This window comes from Plectropomus leopardus, chromosome 13 (genome assembly GCF_026936395.1).
Source record: "Plectropomus leopardus strain MGB_pleo_1.0 chromosome 13, ASM2693639v1, whole genome shotgun sequence".
Classification (NCBI taxonomy): domain Eukaryota; kingdom Metazoa; phylum Chordata; class Actinopteri; order Perciformes; family Serranidae; genus Plectropomus; species Plectropomus leopardus.
The window spans coordinates 34154770-34173066 of NC_142188.1; the positions used below are offsets into that span (position 1 = coordinate 34154770).

The 18297-nt window shown below is 38.4% G+C and overlaps 1 protein-coding gene across 1 annotated transcript in view; it reads right to left on the reverse strand.

The window, feature by feature from the left end:
• Nucleotides 1-11689: 11689 nt before the first annotated feature.
• The window catches only part of pitx3 (paired-like homeodomain 3), a 31310-nt gene continuing 24702 nt past the window's right edge, over nucleotides 11690-18297 (reverse strand). Inside the window, exon 4 of the mRNA XM_042502353.2 lies at nucleotides 11690-15000. Within this exon, the coding sequence (XP_042358287.1) occupies nucleotides 14431-15000 (570 nt within the window). The 3' untranslated portion in view covers nucleotides 11690-14430. The remainder of the gene's footprint in view (nucleotides 15001-18297) is intronic.

Sequence of the window (18297 nt, forward strand, 5' to 3'; positions counted from 1 at the left end):
ATTTAGATTTAACAAGATGCAATGAAAAATTAAAGGATAGAGCTGGCAATATTCTATATTCCAATACTTAGCATCAAATCCTACCTACAAAACAGTATCTTGTTACAAGCTAGCGGGGAACATTCCCACAGCATTGGCAAACATTACCTACAAGTTGTAATAATGTAATAAAACATTTTAATCCAATTTTCATTTTAAGGATGTTTACTATTTCAAATAATGTTCCTGTAAGGTTAAATGCTGACTAAGATCTAATGTTTGAAATGCAACATGCAGTGTTCTTTTATGAAACATTCCCAGAATGTTACATGAGAACAAAGACAGAACATGTTCAAAGCAACATTCAGAACATATTATTGAGGACTCTCTCGCTCTCTCTCTTTCTCTTTCCTTTATGTCATTACTGTAATTTAATTGTTTTTTACAACATCTATTGCATGTCTATCGGATTGATAGAGGGAAGAGGGATCCCTCCTCAGTTGCTCTTCCTGAGGTTTCTACCATTTTTTTCCCCCTGTTATAGGGTTTTTTGGGGGGTTTTCCTTAGTCGATGTGAGAGTCTAAGGACAGAGGGATGTTGTATGCTATAAAACCCTCTGAGGCAAACTGTGATTTGTGATAATGGGCATTATAAATAAAATTGACTTGACTTAGACAGAGATAGAGACAACTTTATTTATTCCAGAGGGGAAAATCTGTTTACAGTCGACCATTGCATAAAACAGTGAAGACAGTATAAACACACACAGTCAACAGCAGCAGTCAAACATAGCCATGTCGGTGCGACAGATTAACAGATGGACAAACTGAACATCGCAGCAACAACACAAAGATCACTACATGGGCCAAAATACCCAGCCATAAAACGACTCTACACATACAGTGACAAGAATAAAATAAATAAATAAATAAATAAATACATAAACCGTGCTGCTCACCAGATTCCCCACACTGACCCTTATGACCATCAGTTACTGCTGTCAGCAGCATTTAAAAATCTGATGGCGGAGGGAATAAAAAAATTTCAAATATCTGTTAATTTTCCTTAGAGGGGCAAGATTGTGCCATCCAGAGGGCATCAAAGAGAATTCACAAGAGAGAACATGGTCAGACTAACTAATAATTCCCTTATCCTTCTGGACAAGTCGTCTCTTCCAGAGGGAGCTCAAGACAGTCAGCTGGACACTGATAATATTGGAGCAGACTTGACTTGACTTGATACTACAGAGCTTTTTTTAAATGAAAATGTAATGTGATGTGTAAAAAAAGTACATAAGTAAATAAAAAAACAACAACATTGTTAACAATTTTTGATGTTTAGAGAGAATGTGAACCTCACTCTAAAAGCATTCTGGGAAATAAAAGAAACCATTCTTAGAACGTTTTTAAAACCAAAAATTGCTTACTGGGTAGTGTGTTTATTTAAGGCCGGTGTATCATTTTTATCCATTTTTGTCCAGAAATGATTAAATACCTTGCATTAGTATGATACCAACAAAACCAATGGATGCCTCTGTTTGAAGCTAATGCAGAGTCAGCGTGAGACAGTGTTTGATGTGTGTGGCTGTGAACCTGAAGGACTCATGTAGACTCCACTGAAACAGGACCTACTGTCCTCCAAAAGGTTCTTAAGCTCAGTGCTGTCAGAGGGAATTGGAGAAATGTATGATCCATATGCCAGGAGGCTGAAAACACACAACCAAACACACACACACACACACACACACACACACACACACACACACACACACACACACACACACACACACACACACACACACACAGACAAACAACAATCAACAACCACACTCTCTATTGTTTTGATTGTGTACTTCTTCTTTTCTCCATCTCTCTCCTATTCACCTTCACTCCTGCCATGTCCTAAAAAAAAATTTTCTGTCCTCCTCCTCCTCCTCCTCCTCCTCTCGGTGCCCTGAGGGCCCAGTTCAGCCTGTTGTCCTGCTCTTCCTCCAACTGTAATACATTAGGAGGATTAACATTCCTACAGTAAGCCGTCGCAGCGCAGACCCAACCTACTGAGCTTTTCTGTCCTCTTCCCCAGCCCCTCCAGCTTGTACTGTCTTGCATGTAATTTCCCGTTTGCCTTAGAACTCCCCATCATCCTTACAATGGACTCCAACATGCAAGCCACGTACACACATTGTAGTTCTATTAGTGAGTCTGTCCTGCAGGTACACAGGCAGACACACTAACTGCTTTCTATTTTTACATGTGGGAAACCAAAAAGTCCATGAATTGCCTGATACTGTAGTTTTAGGAAAACATTACTCAAACAGGAGAGGACAAAGAAAGTATTAGTTGAGGACTATTTTTGGCACCTGATTCCATTCAGGTAACTTGTGCCAAGGGAGGAACATATTTTCATTTGCCAGTGGAAACATAAAAAGATTGGAGAAGCTCAGCTCGTTTGATTAAGTAGACATTTCTTGACTTGGTTTTTAAAAAATAATAGTAATAAAATAAAATAAAAAAATACTGCAAATAAGAGTAAGAATTGGTGGGAGGTAGATTTTTACTATGGATACATAAACTAATAAACTGCATGCTATAAAAAGCCAACTGCAGTAAAAACCTCCCATCAACCAAAGTCAGGAGTAACATTTGAGCAAGGGTGTAGCATAACTATCTGGCCCATGTGCGTAAGAATCTCAGCGGGCCTCTTCACCTTTTAAAACATCTGCCCTGAAAATAACTGTACTGTCTCTTGTATATTACTGTTTATGACATGTGCTGCCGACCTCTTGGCCAGGTCACCCTTGTGAAAGAGATCATGATCCCAATGGGTTTTTATCTGGTTAAATGAAGGTTATATAAACTGACAATCAAACCAATGCATCCATAGTATTATTTAGTTGGACTGTTCCTGTCACTTCAATGCTCCTGCACTAGAGGGAGAACAGAAATTTAAGATGGATAGTTAAAAATCATGGGAAAAATCCTGAAATGTCCAGCTTCTGGTGCCTCATATAGTGGTATAAGAAATGCAAACTTAACTGAACCTACTGTAGCCAACATCATCAATTCCATGATTACCATAAATTTATAATCAGGTGTGCTTAACCAATCCACAAAATATATTTTCTTACATACCCCCACTACTACCTATCCAAACTGGTAGTTGCCTCCATCCTAATATAATTTGGATGGAGTTTGTGGTGCTCGTAATATCAGGAAAAATTAAACATTTTGTGAAATTGGGGAAAATCTGGGATACTCAATTAACTTCACTACAAAGCTAAAGCCTAGCTTAGCATAAAGAGTGTAGGCAGGCAGGAACAATTAGTCTGGCTCTGTCCATAGTTCAAAACCGGCCAACAACCATCAAATTTAAGATTGCCATGAACTTGTGTTGTATCACTATTGTTTAAGCGGACAAAAGACACATATAAAGATGGCAATTTGTGGTTTAGGGGAAGTTAACTATTACTGCTGCTGATAAAAAGCAGGCTTTGTTCTGGATCAAACCAAACAAGGTGTGCTCCTGATGCTGTGAACAGGTGTGTCACCTCTGGCTGTTGGCTGCAGGGAACGCTTCATTGTGTCGCTGCTCACACCTGCTGGGAGTTGAAGGTCATGGTGTGAATGACGGTTACTACTGGACTAATGTAGAGAAACACTGTTAACTCTGTGAAATCTGTCATTAAGTTTTTATTGTTAGAGATCAGTTTACTGCAGTTCTTTCTTTGAGAACCGGAACCCTTAACAAAGTTCAAGTGTGAATAACTGTCAGGAGCCAAAGTAGTCTGATCAACAGATTGTGTGTGACTCTGCAACAAGAGACCACTGTTTGTTTCCTGTTTTCCTGTTTCCTACCATTACTCAGTACGTTTACATAATGTTAGAAAAAGTCAAATTGTTGTGTTAGTCCGACTAAAACTGGACCTTTAAAATACATGTAAACATGTTAGTTGGACTGAAATCGTACTGAGTCCAATTTCTCAAAGTCGGACTAACAAAACTTGATAATATGGTTGAGGGTCAATTTACTCTTTCACGTATAAGCCTCAATTCGACCTGAACTGGCCTAGGCATTCTGCACATGTGCCATACTCCTCTTGGTGGGCTTTAAGCTGGAAGTCAAACAGCATAAATTTGTAGAAGAAAGCCAGGAAAAACGAAAGAAAAAGAAGATAAGAAAACAATACAAGAGCAAGGACCACACATGACGAAATGTACCACAACGAAGTTATCCATATTTTCACCGTTGGACATGCAACCTGTTTTCTGCTTGCTAACTTGTTTGGTATGTGATGTAATAGGTCAACCAGAAGAAAGTCCAATAGCAAAGCTGAAAGGGGGCATATATTCACCTACCGTGGAGGAGTCAGAAATACTTCTCCTCCAGTGCTTGTATACTGGGGCAAAGACAGTAGTCCAGTTAAATGGCCTTATCAAACTGTAACCGTAGGTCCACTTTACTGCGCATGGAAACATACTAAGTGTCTCTGTGAACTGACCATGGATATTTGCAAGGCAATAATAAAATAAAACAACAGCGGGAAGTACAGTTACTCAAGTAATGTTGGGTACTTGAATAGTATTGAGTATATCCATATGTATAATTCCATATGCATATATCTTTTGATACTTTTACTCCACTACATTTAAGAGTCAGAGGGGAATATTGTACTTTTTACTGCATTAAATATACCCAACAGCTATGGTAACAAGATACTGAAGTACAGATTTAACATCAAAACTTATCATAAACATGTGAATTCATGTGTTTCCCAACATTTTTGGTAATGACCCCTCACCAAAGCAGTGTGTATTTGGGGTCCTTGTCATGTTTAGACCTAAAAGGGTCAAATCCAATATTATCCACCAAAAAAACAAAGATTGGATTGAAATGGGGTGTCTGTGGCTCAGAGGTAGAGCAGATTGTCCAGTCACTGGAGGGTTGGTGGTTTGATCCCCAGCTCCTCCAGTCAGCAGTTCAAAGCTACTGACTTTTTACATAGATGTATTGGTATTTTACTTTTACTTAATCAAAGTATCCAAATTGTTCTTCCACCACTGAGCAAACATAAACCTTGTCCTGTAAATTTGGCCAAGCTGGCCTGGAGATCACAGGAAAACAAAAATGTGACAGTTTGTCATGAGTGAGAGACGGAGCACAGCTTTGTGAAATATTTCAGCTTTTGGGGTGTTCTGCATGTGTTGTGCCCTTAAATAAGGGGGATAATAGTAAGAGAGAAATGAGGAAAACCACACGATGCAGCTCTTGCGCTCACTCTTCTGGATTGAATTGTTGTTTCATATTATTAAAACAAAACTCATTTATCTTCAGGCAATCACATTCAACACACTCAATATCAGGACGGCATATTCTTGCAAACACATCCCTTTAACACTTTTTAACATTCTTTAAATTATTCAAAATGTCTTTTTAACTAAATTATTATATAGCCAATGTACCATGAAATGTTTTTAACTTATTCTTAATTATTTAAATCACCTTTAACTTATTATGTGTCTTAAGTGACTTATGAAATGTGTTTTTAACCCACTAACTTATCAAATGTTATATCAAATCTTATAAACTCTATTACATTACAGCAGAGCAAGTAAACACATAACAGTAAGTAGCTTAAACGGTGAAGTTGTTGAAGTCCACAGTCTAATACGGCCGCGCCGCCATGTGGTCTCCAGGAGCTAGCTTACATTTGACGAAAATTAGCAGGAAACTCTGTTAACAGTAACTCTATAAAACATAACTTTTCTTACAGACAGCATCACAATAACACATATAAAAGCGTTGATAACGTATGTTCTCGAGTTTACAGTGCTTTGTGTACGGTAATTACCTTACATAAGGGGGACAATAGTAAGAGAGAAATGAGGAAAACCACACGATGCAGGTCTTGCGCTCACTCTTCTGTATTGAATGAGGAAGTAGAGCGCGATTCCCTCTACCGGAGCTCCGAGGCATTACCAACAGATCACAGAGCAATCAAACCACTCTCTTATCTGTGTTCGTCTATGTGTTTTGTTAGCTGTATATCTTAAAGATAACTAATATTACAGGTGACTTACGGTGACTAAGAGGTGACTAATGAACAGGAGGTATTAACTGTAATAAAGAAGGATAAAATGAACCTCGTTTAAATCCAAAATTTCACCTAGAGATGAATTATTCTGAGATGAATTACTCTGTTCTGTCACACAACAACCTGTCACACATGTTCCCTGGCAAACCTTACTGTTTTGACCTTCAAGGAGTTTTCTTCTTGACCATGGCTGCATGAAAACACCAGCATCAATGAGGCAAAAAGATGTATTTCTTTTAATCTTATCTTCACATCTATGGAACCTAAATCAGTGCTCGCAATTAACTCTTGAGATGCATCCCACTTTAATAGGGTCGTGCAAATAACTCATAAAAAGTATCACCAAAAGTCACTTTGTTTAGTTAATAACTTTGAAAAGCTTGTATCAGCCAGTTCTAATTTTTATTAATCCTCTACCAGGAACAAACTCTGCCACTCTGTATTTTCAACAGTAATTACCATGAAGATGTTTTCTGCTTCAGTCCTAATTATATTTATCACATTCCTCACTTTCATTTAGTCGACCTCCTCTGAGACAATGAACTACCATATCAGTGAGCAATAATGAAATGCAAATACACTGTACTTCCTCAAATTATAACCAGGTACCTTCTGCAACTATCTGATTTATGGACACAGATCAGCTGAGCTGACCCCTGTGGATAGGAAACATACATCAGCATGTACATGTTAGATTTAACAAGCAAAATTCCCTTTTGTAGCTTAATTTCAGTTAAAGAATATTTGACCATCACGTTGACATGAAATACTAATTGATGTTGCAGTAAGACATGAAAAAAATGCTTGTTACAGGATTTTTGGTGATGTTAATCCTAAAACAATTTGTGTCAGGACTGTTGCCTCTTGTAATTCCGCTACGGTACTATAGAGAATGGTAAATGGACCTATCTATCTATCTATCTATCTATCTATCTATCTATCTATCTATCTATCTATCTATCTATCTATCTATCTATCTATCTATCTATCTATCTGTCTGTCTAACTGTCTATCGATCTATCTATAAGAAAGCTGTGTGAAAATTGCATAATGTGTAACATAATGCAATTAATTATTATCATTCTCGTGTTTGTTTTGCATGTATCACATTTAGATAATGTAATTATTTTATTTCAGCTGTATTTGATGAAAAACCATAGTTATATTAACTCAAATTATATTGGTTAATTTCTCAAATAAAATTACATGACATCCCATTTTAATAATCCAAAGGTCACATGTACTTATTATTCTGTATCAAGCAATATTTAACATATCTGGGAGATGTTTGCATTCTTTTTTGTAAAGAAAAACAAGAAAAGAAGGAAAGGAGTAGGCAAGCAATAATTCCTGAAATATTGGTTTCAAATAAAAGCAGTTTGTACACACCTTTGTCTCATAGAGCCATGTATGCTTCTCAAAATATTTCCACTTCTATTTCCTCCTTGTGTTATTGTCTCCTATCTATTCTCTGAGGTAATCGTTAGAACTTCCTATGCCTCTGTATTTTTTCCAGACTACAGCCTGTGCTCTCTCTTCGCTCACTGTAGTTTTGCTCTGTGAGTGAACATCAGGGACCAACACACATCTCCCCTCCGGTGGAATATTGATTCTTTGTGGTGTGGCGGTGAGGAGCACATACTGTGACCGCTTCACCTCACTCCACAGAATAGGTTTGTGTCTGGTCCTCCAGGAGAAGCTGCTGTTGGATCAGCAAGTTGATTTGTAAAGGTCTCGCTGCCTGTTTTTCAGTTTGAAAATGGTCTCTCTCTGTCTCTCTCTCTCTCTCTCTCTCTCTCTCTCTCTCTCTCTCTCTCCCTCTCGGAGTGTTTATTTGATACAATAGCACACAAGAACTCCACATTACATGTCATGTAAAGAAAACATGTAAACTGTTTCTTGGTTCATATATCAGTTTGCCAATATAGGTTGAAGTCATATAATTCGGGACACTTTTAGGTAGATTACCAGGAAAATCACCTAAAACTCTGCAAAGTACCTCAAGTGATTCTTTAATAAAAATGGTAAGCTTTCTGCTATATTTCTATGAAGAAAATATGTTGTTAAGTAAAATAATTTAGAAACTTTGGCCCTTCAAGCATGTCGGAACGACACCCAATGACATGTTCAGGCAAAATGGGACAGTCATGTATGTGTGTTTGTTTTTAAATGGTTAAATCCATTTATCAGTTCAGTCATTTTTTTAAATCATTAATGTGACTGTGGTTATTCATTTAAAAACGATTATCCAACTTCTATGCCATTCCTTCCCTGCTCCTCTCCCACATGTTTTTTTGGTGCCATATTATCTACAATCGATGTGTGTGTGTGTGTGTGTGTGCGTGTAAGTGTGTGTTTATGTGAGTGTCTTGCAGTGTAATGGGTCTCTGTGTACTGCATTCTATTTGTTTTAGCATTTGTTATGCATTTGTCTATTTTGGGTATGAAATGAATCATACAGACAACGATGTTCTTGAATGCCCTTAACTGAAAATTGAAAAAGACATTTTATCTGTCACTCAACAAGCATAGAAAAGGAGCACATGGGCACCCTGAAGGTGATGTTTAATTTCTACACCTTATTATGTGCCTCCTTCCCTTAATCGTAACCATCCTTGCCAGCATGTGCTTGATTGTGTTTGTAGACGTCTTGGTGCTGGTTGCTGTGTGCTTTTGTTGCCTAAACATAACAACATGGAGCATTATCTAACTGCAAAGCAGCAAGATGATGACCTGAGATGAGACACAAGCTTCATTCCCACTGCACAAAAAAACCACCAACACCCGCTAACATCAGGCTTATTAATGCAATGAGAATGCGTACAATGGGCATTCACATCCAGGTCAAATGACTGCAGTAAACACAGGTTTTTATCGCCTCTGGCTCCGGTCGGCATTGATGGAAATACAACACTCGAGTGAGCACATTGATTTCAGCTCCTTAACGTGAGAAATGCAATGCATGCCATCGCTAATTACCATCCATCTCCTCATAAGCAGCTCAAACATTATTCATTAGTCTGCACTGACCTTGAAGGCGAGACTGAATAAGTAAGACATATATAAAGAGAAGAAACCACTAAAAAGGACCTGTGTTCCTGCTGCTGTTTACTGTTTACCTGTTCGCCTGTCTGTGATGTCATATGGACACACAAACAAAACAATCCACACACACACACACACACACACACACACAAAAGCTGACAGAAAGGCAGACTCGTGTGCCGCAGTGATGTGTTCATTGGCAGTAGGAGTGCAGCCAATTGCCTTTATATAGCAGGTTTACTCGTGTTTTGAAAAACTGACGTGCACACACTAACGTTTGGTTGGAATTAAAAACATATTATTTATACAGACAGACATAATGTTTCTGTATACATTTAGAACACTGCAGGTTTCCCCGCAGATTACCTGTACTGTATTATAAGCATAAGATTTATATAACGTCTTTGGGATTCATCGCTCTGCTCTCAGAGTCAGTCTTTTCTGGGTTTATTTTTTGTTTGTATGTCAGCAGGACCAGCTGCTGATGACACTGAGATTTCCTAAAAATGTCGTTCTGAGGTTAAAATGTGGAACATCTCTTGAGGTAGATTTTAGTATGTGCAGACTCAGTATTTGTCCCACATTATTTTTTAATCCTCAGCCAGAGGCAAAACGGAGAAGTCAAAGAGACAGCATTCACACTTTTATGTTAGGGAATTCTCTATTTTATGGGCCAGGAATTTAATAATAATTTCTTTAAGAGTCTCCTGTGAACTGTGTTATTATGAAATAATATTAACAGAAAAGAGAGACAGTTATTAGCTTTTTATTTTAATCTAAAATGTTTTAAAATCTTTTGAATCAGTTTAATTTCCATATTTGTTCATGAAAATGCTTCATCATCTCATTCTATTATTTTTGCACATTGCCTGTTATTTTGACTTTAGATCCTCTCACTGAATTTAGCTGTGCAATTTACAATCACAGGTAAAAACTGTGAAATGTATCTGAAAGCTCTGGAAAATAGCCTCTGGGTGGATTTTAAGTAAGGGCCATTATGTTGTATTTCATGCAGATAATGTAATTGGAAGGTAAATTTCTACAGTTTTACGGTCACTTGATGGAAACTTCACCTCACAGGCTTTTTCGCAGTCAAAGTTTACACAATACAGTCTTATGGCTTACGATTAGGCTAGTAAGTGAACCCTGACTGCATATATTATGTCAAACTACTAATTGCTGGGTTGAAAACGAATATTAGCAGTCAATCTAGTGTTTGTTTTGAAATTTGATATGCCAAAACACATTGTACTCTTTAATCCCTTGATACCTGGATGAATATCAGTTTATTTGTGCTGCATTCAGATGCTTTTTATTTACTTATTTTCAGCAATTTTCTTGTAACTTTTTACTAGTTTCTTGCTCATTTTTTAGCCATGCCTTGTTCAAGCTCATTTTTTTTTAAAGAAACCAGAGCAATTTGCTTTCAAAAGGTTAAACTACATAGTGTTTTGTTTTCTCCTCTTTTTTCAACTTCCTGAACCCATGACATGTATACATTAAAAGTACATCTCTAGTTTACTACAAGAACTCAGCGAATTGGTTTGAATTCTTTCAGAAACAGGGGAAAACACAGTGAGCAACATGTCAAGAAATTTGGCAACTTGTTTCATGAAAGCTAGGGAAAAACGTCCAGAAAACTACATTTAAAATTATAGTATTGTAATTATATAATATTCTAATATCTTCTAACTATATATTAAAAATTATGTTACAGAATTATTATCAATTTAAGCACATTTTTTCAGGTAATTTCCGTGTTTGTTGTTTACTTAACTTTTTTGTGCTCATTTTCAGATCATTTTCTTTAAGTTGCTTATTACCTTCTTCCCATGGTTTTAAACGAAATCAAGTTAATTTGGTTAGCTTTCAAAGGGTTAATAACAACTGTTTAAAGATATTTTATGTGCAATAGTTCTAGAATAAGCAGCAATAGTAGAATCTGTGTGAAAATATTAGCAGCAGAATTTCAGTGTTGAGCAGTCTAAATATTGAGACATGTTTCCCTCATGAGGAGACATTTTGGAGATGGTAAAGTGATTTAAAATATGACTATGACTATGACTATGAATATGAAATTTTCCTAGAAATCACTTTAAGAAAAAAACAACAACATGGGGAAATGTCAGAGCAATAAACAGTTGCAGGGGCTGATGGGGATTGATGGGCTGCTAACCCCTTGTTTGTGGCTCCATTGGGACACCTCGCTCCTTGAGGCTCTTGTGTAATCCTGGCCCTGCTTCATCAGCGGCCTCTGTGAATTCCTGCTGTGATACTGGATAGCCTGCAGTTAGCGCTCGGACTGTAGGTCAAACATATCAGTGAGCGGCCATCAAGAACATCTATATCTCCCGCCTCTCTCCCTCCTGCCTACTACTTTCTTTCAGTCTTGCGTAAGTGTTGCCATGGAAGTGAGTTGGGGTTTCCATGGTGTTGTGCTCATTGTTGTGAGAACACTGTGTTTTGGTCTCTGTCATTTAGCTGAAGCCATGTACTCTAGATTACAGATATGAAAGGATATGTACTTTTCTTTTCAGTGTCAAAGTTCATTTGTAGTTCATCAAAACAGATCCTTTAATTGGTTCTTTAATGAGACAAAGCAGGCTACACCAGGGAAAAAAAGCTTGTTTTTTTTTGTTATGACAACTGCACTCTTACATACATTTTTACAGTCATGGACTCCCTTGGAATAACACCACACAAATCTATATACTTAATGGCTTTTTAGAGTTTGACTTGAAAAATCTTGCTGATATTCTGGTATGTGTGAGTAAATTGTTTGTTTGATGTTGAACCGTTTCAGGTTGTGTTCAGTTTCCAGGACTGCTCTCTTGCCCACCGAGCTGACTTTTGACCTATGACCTTCCAAGGAGAGAAGAATTCACAACACAGTTTAAAGTTCCTACGCTGTAAAATCTGACAAGTTTATTTTTCTTTAAAAAAGTCTAGCAAACCCATTGCCTTGAAAAATAGAGGTAAATATAACTATTACTCTTAATATACGTCTATGTTATGTCTAATTGCTAAATTTACTTAAAATGTTCTTATGTTTACAAAATTTTGTGAAATTGCTGCAATTTAAAAATGACAAGTTTAAGTAAAGGTGCAAGCAGGACTGAACAGGCCCTCACACCCCCACGTATGTCGGGGTACTGGTGGGACTCCAGCTAAAGAGGTTGTTCATTTCACTGAAAGTTGCATAATATATGCAAAGAGTTTGAACCTGGAGTAAGCTATTTCACATGATGTAGTACTTCCAGCGGCCAATGGTGGCAGTGGAGAAGAGACAAATTCCATGTCATCTTTGTGTACATCATTTGTTGTACAAACCATGTAAATATCATGTAAATCCAATGATAATTGACCCTCAAGGCTTACTTTCTGTTGCCAGTAGGTGGCGCTATTATGACTAGTGAATATTGTCATACAGATGTGTTCAGGGCGGGACCCTAATAAAATCTATGAGGTTTCAGGCAGATCGGACAACGTACACCAAAGTTACAACAATGTCCTGTTTTCTTGTAAAACATCAAAATTGTACACCACATAATGGAAAATCCGTATAAGTTTTGCACAGACCATTGATAACTTTCAATTGAGAAGGTCTTAAGATCATACAGACAGAATTTCAACTGGATCCCATTAATTGTGTAGGCCAAGTTGATAAAAGTATAAAAAAGCATTATTTCCTGTGGCCACTAGGTGGCACTATCATGATTATTGAATGTTGTTATACAGATGTGTTCAGGGCGGGACCCCCATCAAATCTATGAAGTTTCAGGCAGATCGGACAATGTACACCAAAGTTACAACAATTTCCTATTTCATGACGAGACATCAAAATTGTATGCCACATAAAGGGAAAATCGTAAAAGTTTTGCGCACACCTGTGATAACTTTCCATCACCAAGGGATTGAGAATGGACTCACCAATTCTGAAGTCAATCGGACTAATCCTGTAGGACAAGATGGCAAAAGTAGGAGGCCCAAAATCTCCAAAATTTAGCACAAAATTCAAAATGGCTGACTTCCTGTTGGGTTTGGGGGGTGGGTCCAAGAGGCTTTTTTGTGCGTCTTGGCATGATACCTAAGTGTACCGAATTTTGTAATTGTAGGTGAAAGAGGAAATTGGGGCTAGACGTTAGGGGGCGCTCTGGAGCCATTTTGCCATACCCATTTCCGAAACCACCAAAATATGAAATTTTCCGCCAGTCCGGACAAGCCTACCAAGAATCATGAGTTTTTGAGTATGTTTAGACCTCCAAAAATGCGATTCATTGGAGAGAAAAATAACAATAATTCCTTGCATTCCAAGAGGGTCCGCACACCATTTGGTGCTCGGGCCCTAATTAAATCAGTCTTTCTATCTTTCTCGGTAGCTGCGAACTTGTCAGTCATTTTTGTATTTTCTTAAACATGTTAAAGAAACAGAACTGGCAGATCTCCTAACTTCATCATTGGAAAATTCCTCTTTGTGATGATCAAGTTCAGTCAAATTAACTTGATTTACTGAAGTTGCTATAACTTACAAAAGAACAAGGTCATTTTATTCGTCATTTCTTAGCTGCAACAACTTCACAAAATTAAGTAAATAAAGCTAAATTTCAAGTAAACTTAACAATTAGACAGAAAATAAACAGAAACTAATTTATATAGTTATATTTACTTTCCTTTTTTAAGGCAATTGGTTTCCAAGATGATTTCAAGTATCAACTTGTCTGATTTTTCAGTGTAAAATATGCGCTCATAGTACATAAACCCAGGTTCTTTTTGATGAACATGCTTTTCTCATCTTTAAAGTATGTTTTCATATATTTTTTTGTCACATACAAAACAAAAAAAGTCCATTATATACATCCTCCATTTCTCCTGCATGTAACCACAGGTTCTTTTCCCTGCAACAGTAGCAGAGATCGCATTTGATGTTTTTGGGCCAAGATGTTGACCATCAGTCCAGTTGAAGCTTCCATGTTTTATTTACTCTGGTTTCTACATTTACACTAATCATGCAATTCAAAAGAAGGAAAAAATGATAATGGATATAATCTTTCGAAATCCTTTGAAGCAGTTGGTCAGTTCAGCGACAAAGTCTCACAAACTGGAAAGAATTGCTTTGAAGCGCGGTGGTCCATCTGAGCATGTCTATTTGTTGTGTCCGTTTTGAAGATTATTCTCATTGTGTACCATCGAAGCACGATCTGTCAGTCTGCAGCACATCTGGCAGTTTACGCATGGAACCGAGGTGATGTGAGGCAGGCTGATGGTGACTTGCAGCTGGTCAGTTGGGTCAGGGGTCGTCGTCAGAGCTTCTTCTTCATACTGGCCGGTCCACAGCGTATTGGCAGGGGCTCAGGTTGGACACGGGGTTCTGCACTGCCGGATAAGCAAAGTTGGTGTGCTGCTTGGCCTTGAGCCGCAGGCTGGCCAGGCTGGAGTTGCAGGTGTCTCTGTACATGTAGGGGCTGGCTGTGGTGGCGTAGGGGCACGTGGCTGCAGTCACTGCCACCGAGTTGAGCGCAGTGGGGCTGTTGAGGTTGTTGAGGTTGCCCAGGTTGTTGAGCCCCGTGGTGGGAACCCCGGCCACCGCTGAGGGTACCATGCTAGAGGCCATGTTCATGGAGGGGATGGAGCTGGGGGGAGAGAACATGGGCTGGGATGACAGGGGGCTTACATTCATGGAGTTAAAGAATGGGAAGCTCTTGGCGGAGAGCGGGCTACTCGCTAGGCTCTTGGTGGCCCAGTTGTTGTAGGAGTAGCCTGTGTACATGTCGTCGTAGGGCTGCATGAGTCCATTAAACTGGGCACCAAAGCCATTCTTGCATAACTCTGCCTGCTGGTTCCTCTCCCGCTTTCTCCACTTAGCGCGGCGGTTCTTGAACCATACCTGTGGAGGCCATAAAAGAGAAAAAGTAATTTCAGTCTACAGTGTATTTGTTGAACCTTCTTTGAACCTCTGTGCTTCCCTTAAAGCCTTAAAACAAGTTTTTCCTTATGAAATATGCATGACCAGATAAATAACAGTCACAAATACTATTTGGAAAAAAAGCAGTTCTGATAACACCAACAGTATAATTGAGACACCAAATGTATTGATTTTTTTTCAAAAGAAGAATAATGTTCCCACATTGTTGCCTGACAGGAGAGGATACACTAAATTTGTTTTCAGTGACCTTCATCATTATCACTATTGAACCACAGTGGAGCAGATGAATATTGACTTGTTGTGTTTTCCTGCTTCTTTCTTCAACCAAAGACGTTGAAACATTAGCCACATTTAGGCTTCCTGTTCAAGGCGGGAATATCATGCTGTTATGCCGCCTCGCTGTTCTGTATGGACTTGTATAGCGCTTTTCTAGTCTTCTGACTACTCAAAGTGCTTTTACACCACATGTCACATTCACCTATTCACACACACATTCACACACTGGTGGCCGAGGCTACCGCACAAGGTGCCACCTGCTACAAAGTAATCATTCCCTCACACTGCGATGGAACAGCAAAGGGAGCAATTTGGGAATTATGGTTCAGATACTTTGACATGTTGACTGAAGGAGCGCGGGATCGAACCGCTGACCTTCCAATTAGATGACATCCTACAGCTGCCCATTCTGTATATTACGTCCAGTCACAGAAAGGGGAGACAGAGTGGTCTCATCTCTGAGCAGGGAGTGGAGGTAGTAACAGCGCCGTAACAAGCTCTGTGTAAAACATACAGCTGGAAAAAGTGACTGTTTGCGGCATAGTGTGATGATTTGAAAATGTGTTCATATGTGCGACCCACCACAGGAGATCAGTGTAAAAGCTGCTTTTGATTTGTTGATCACGTTTGACAAGAGCTTTTCTAAAGTTCCAGCTTGTTATGGGTGAGGAAACTACAAAAGAAGGACAGGTCATGAGTCTGTGACAGCATTCCAGGAGCCCGACTGTGCTGTCACTTCTGCAGGGGTCAACAGGACAGGCAAATCGCACTATAACTTACCATATCTTTGTTCATCTTTGACTGATTTTTTTCCCCAGCAGATTAAATAACACACATAATGTGAATCTTCCTTGTGTTTTTATCTAAATATATCTAAGTTTGTTTTTGTTGTTTTTGGTCTCTAACCAAATCATGGTTCAGTCCAGCAGCCGCATCTTATATGACAGGTTTTAGTGTGATTTTTTTGTTCATGCATTGTCTCCAATGAAACTAACACCAAAGTCTGGTTCCTCGAATGCTGTCACTGCCCGCTTTTATACTGTCTGTTCAAGGCGCAAATGATGTGCTGTTATGCCACCTCGTAGTTCTGTATATAGCATACATGGGATGGGGTGAGTCTGACCTTTCTTAAACACAATTTAAGAACAGCGGCTGTAAATGTCTGCAAACTGGGTAAGCAATGACGTCCAGGAGCTCCTTCCCTCTGAACAGAGGAAGAGATCAGTCCGCATATAACAGAGAAGGTAAATGATTGTTATTGACACTTTAATGCCATTGTTTCTGTTTAGAAAGCGTCGCTGACGGTGTTGTGTTACACGTCACGCCTGACACACCTCTTTTGATTCCACAAAGCTGCGATGCAGTGCATAATCAGACACTGGAGCAGAATCATGCCGCCATCATTCGGTTCTGTGTAAAATTACAGGGGTGCTATAATGGGGGATTTAGTAACGGCTCTGTAGCGCCATCTTTGTGTAAAAGGGGCTACAGATGCAGGATTCATCTTTGTTTTTAATTTCCTTCATTAAAGGCAGTGTTGAGAAGTTAATTTTGAAATGTAATAGATAACACATTACTAGTTAACCTGTTAAAATGTAATAAGTAATTTAACTATTTAAACAACTTCATTAAAGTAATGTAACTTATTACATTCTATAACTTGTTAATTAATTTTCTAACAAACGTCAAAAACATCCCTGACCCACTTTTTCCTGAAATATACCAAAAGAAGTCATTCCTGCAGGCTGAAAAGATGCAAAGTGACTGAATCAATGTTTTATTCAACATACTGTTGAAGAATAGATTGTGATGTAAGCCCTTTGTAATCACCAATGTTTTGATGATCAACTGTGCTTTAATCAAAGATTGTTTCTCTGTTACTGTAGGGGATTATAATTATATTTATTGTGTGATTTAATGACATAACTCTGTTTTATGTAACTAGTTTCTCTCCATCCCTGGTTAGAGGCATGACTGTGAACGTGACAGTGAAACAGGAAGTTGCCCCTGTTTAAATCACAGCTTCCACTTTCTTTTTCCTCTGCTGATTTCTTGTGTTGGGATTCAGCTGGAGCTCAGAGGGATCTTTGGCTCTCTCAGCTGTCAGTGAGGTTGAACTCATACAGTGTTTTGTTCTCAATGTACAAAACAAACCTTCATAGCAAGTAACATCTATTTGTAGAGAAGACTGAAAGCATCAAGGAGCATTCAGAGAGCATTTATATATATTTAAAGAGAGAAAGAGAGAGAGAGATTAGATATATTGATAAAGATACAGATATTTTTTACCTAAAGTTACAAATGGTGTGATTTTTTTCAAAGGCTGATATACAAATATTTTGTAGACTTGATAACTTTGAAGTTGAACTCTTTTTCCCAAGAGAAAATAAGTAAAAGAAAAGAAAAGTAGACACTGGTGCATCCCATAGCTATAAATCTTACAGCTGAGTCATAACCTCCATCTAAATGTTGGAGAGTGGAACTGGACTCTCGCCCATAAATATTATTTATGGCAACATAAATAACACAAATACAATAAAACTAATCAAGCAGTGCATCTGTCACAGTAGAAGGGGTTCAGCTGTAATTGTGGGGACTTACTCAGTTCACACACACACACACACACACACACACACACACACACACACACACTATTAAAAAAAAGCTGCAGGGAAGATGAGTTCAAGATTAGACAAATGGAACCGAGGGTAAAATCAGTGAGTGGCCCTCAGCCAGTCTGCACTGCTTCAGCAGGAAAGTGATTTGTCAGGGATGAGAAATGTTGTCAGATCTTCACCTGTAATATGGACTAATGTTATTTTTTCACACAAGGAAAAATGGAGTGAGTAAGAAGTTATTGTCAAATGTCAGAAAGTGCCTGGAGACAATAAAGTCTCATCCAGTCAGAGTATGCTTTCCCCTCTCAAACACTCTCAGTAATATTGTGTGCATATGTATCCAGAATTTTTGAAAGACATAATG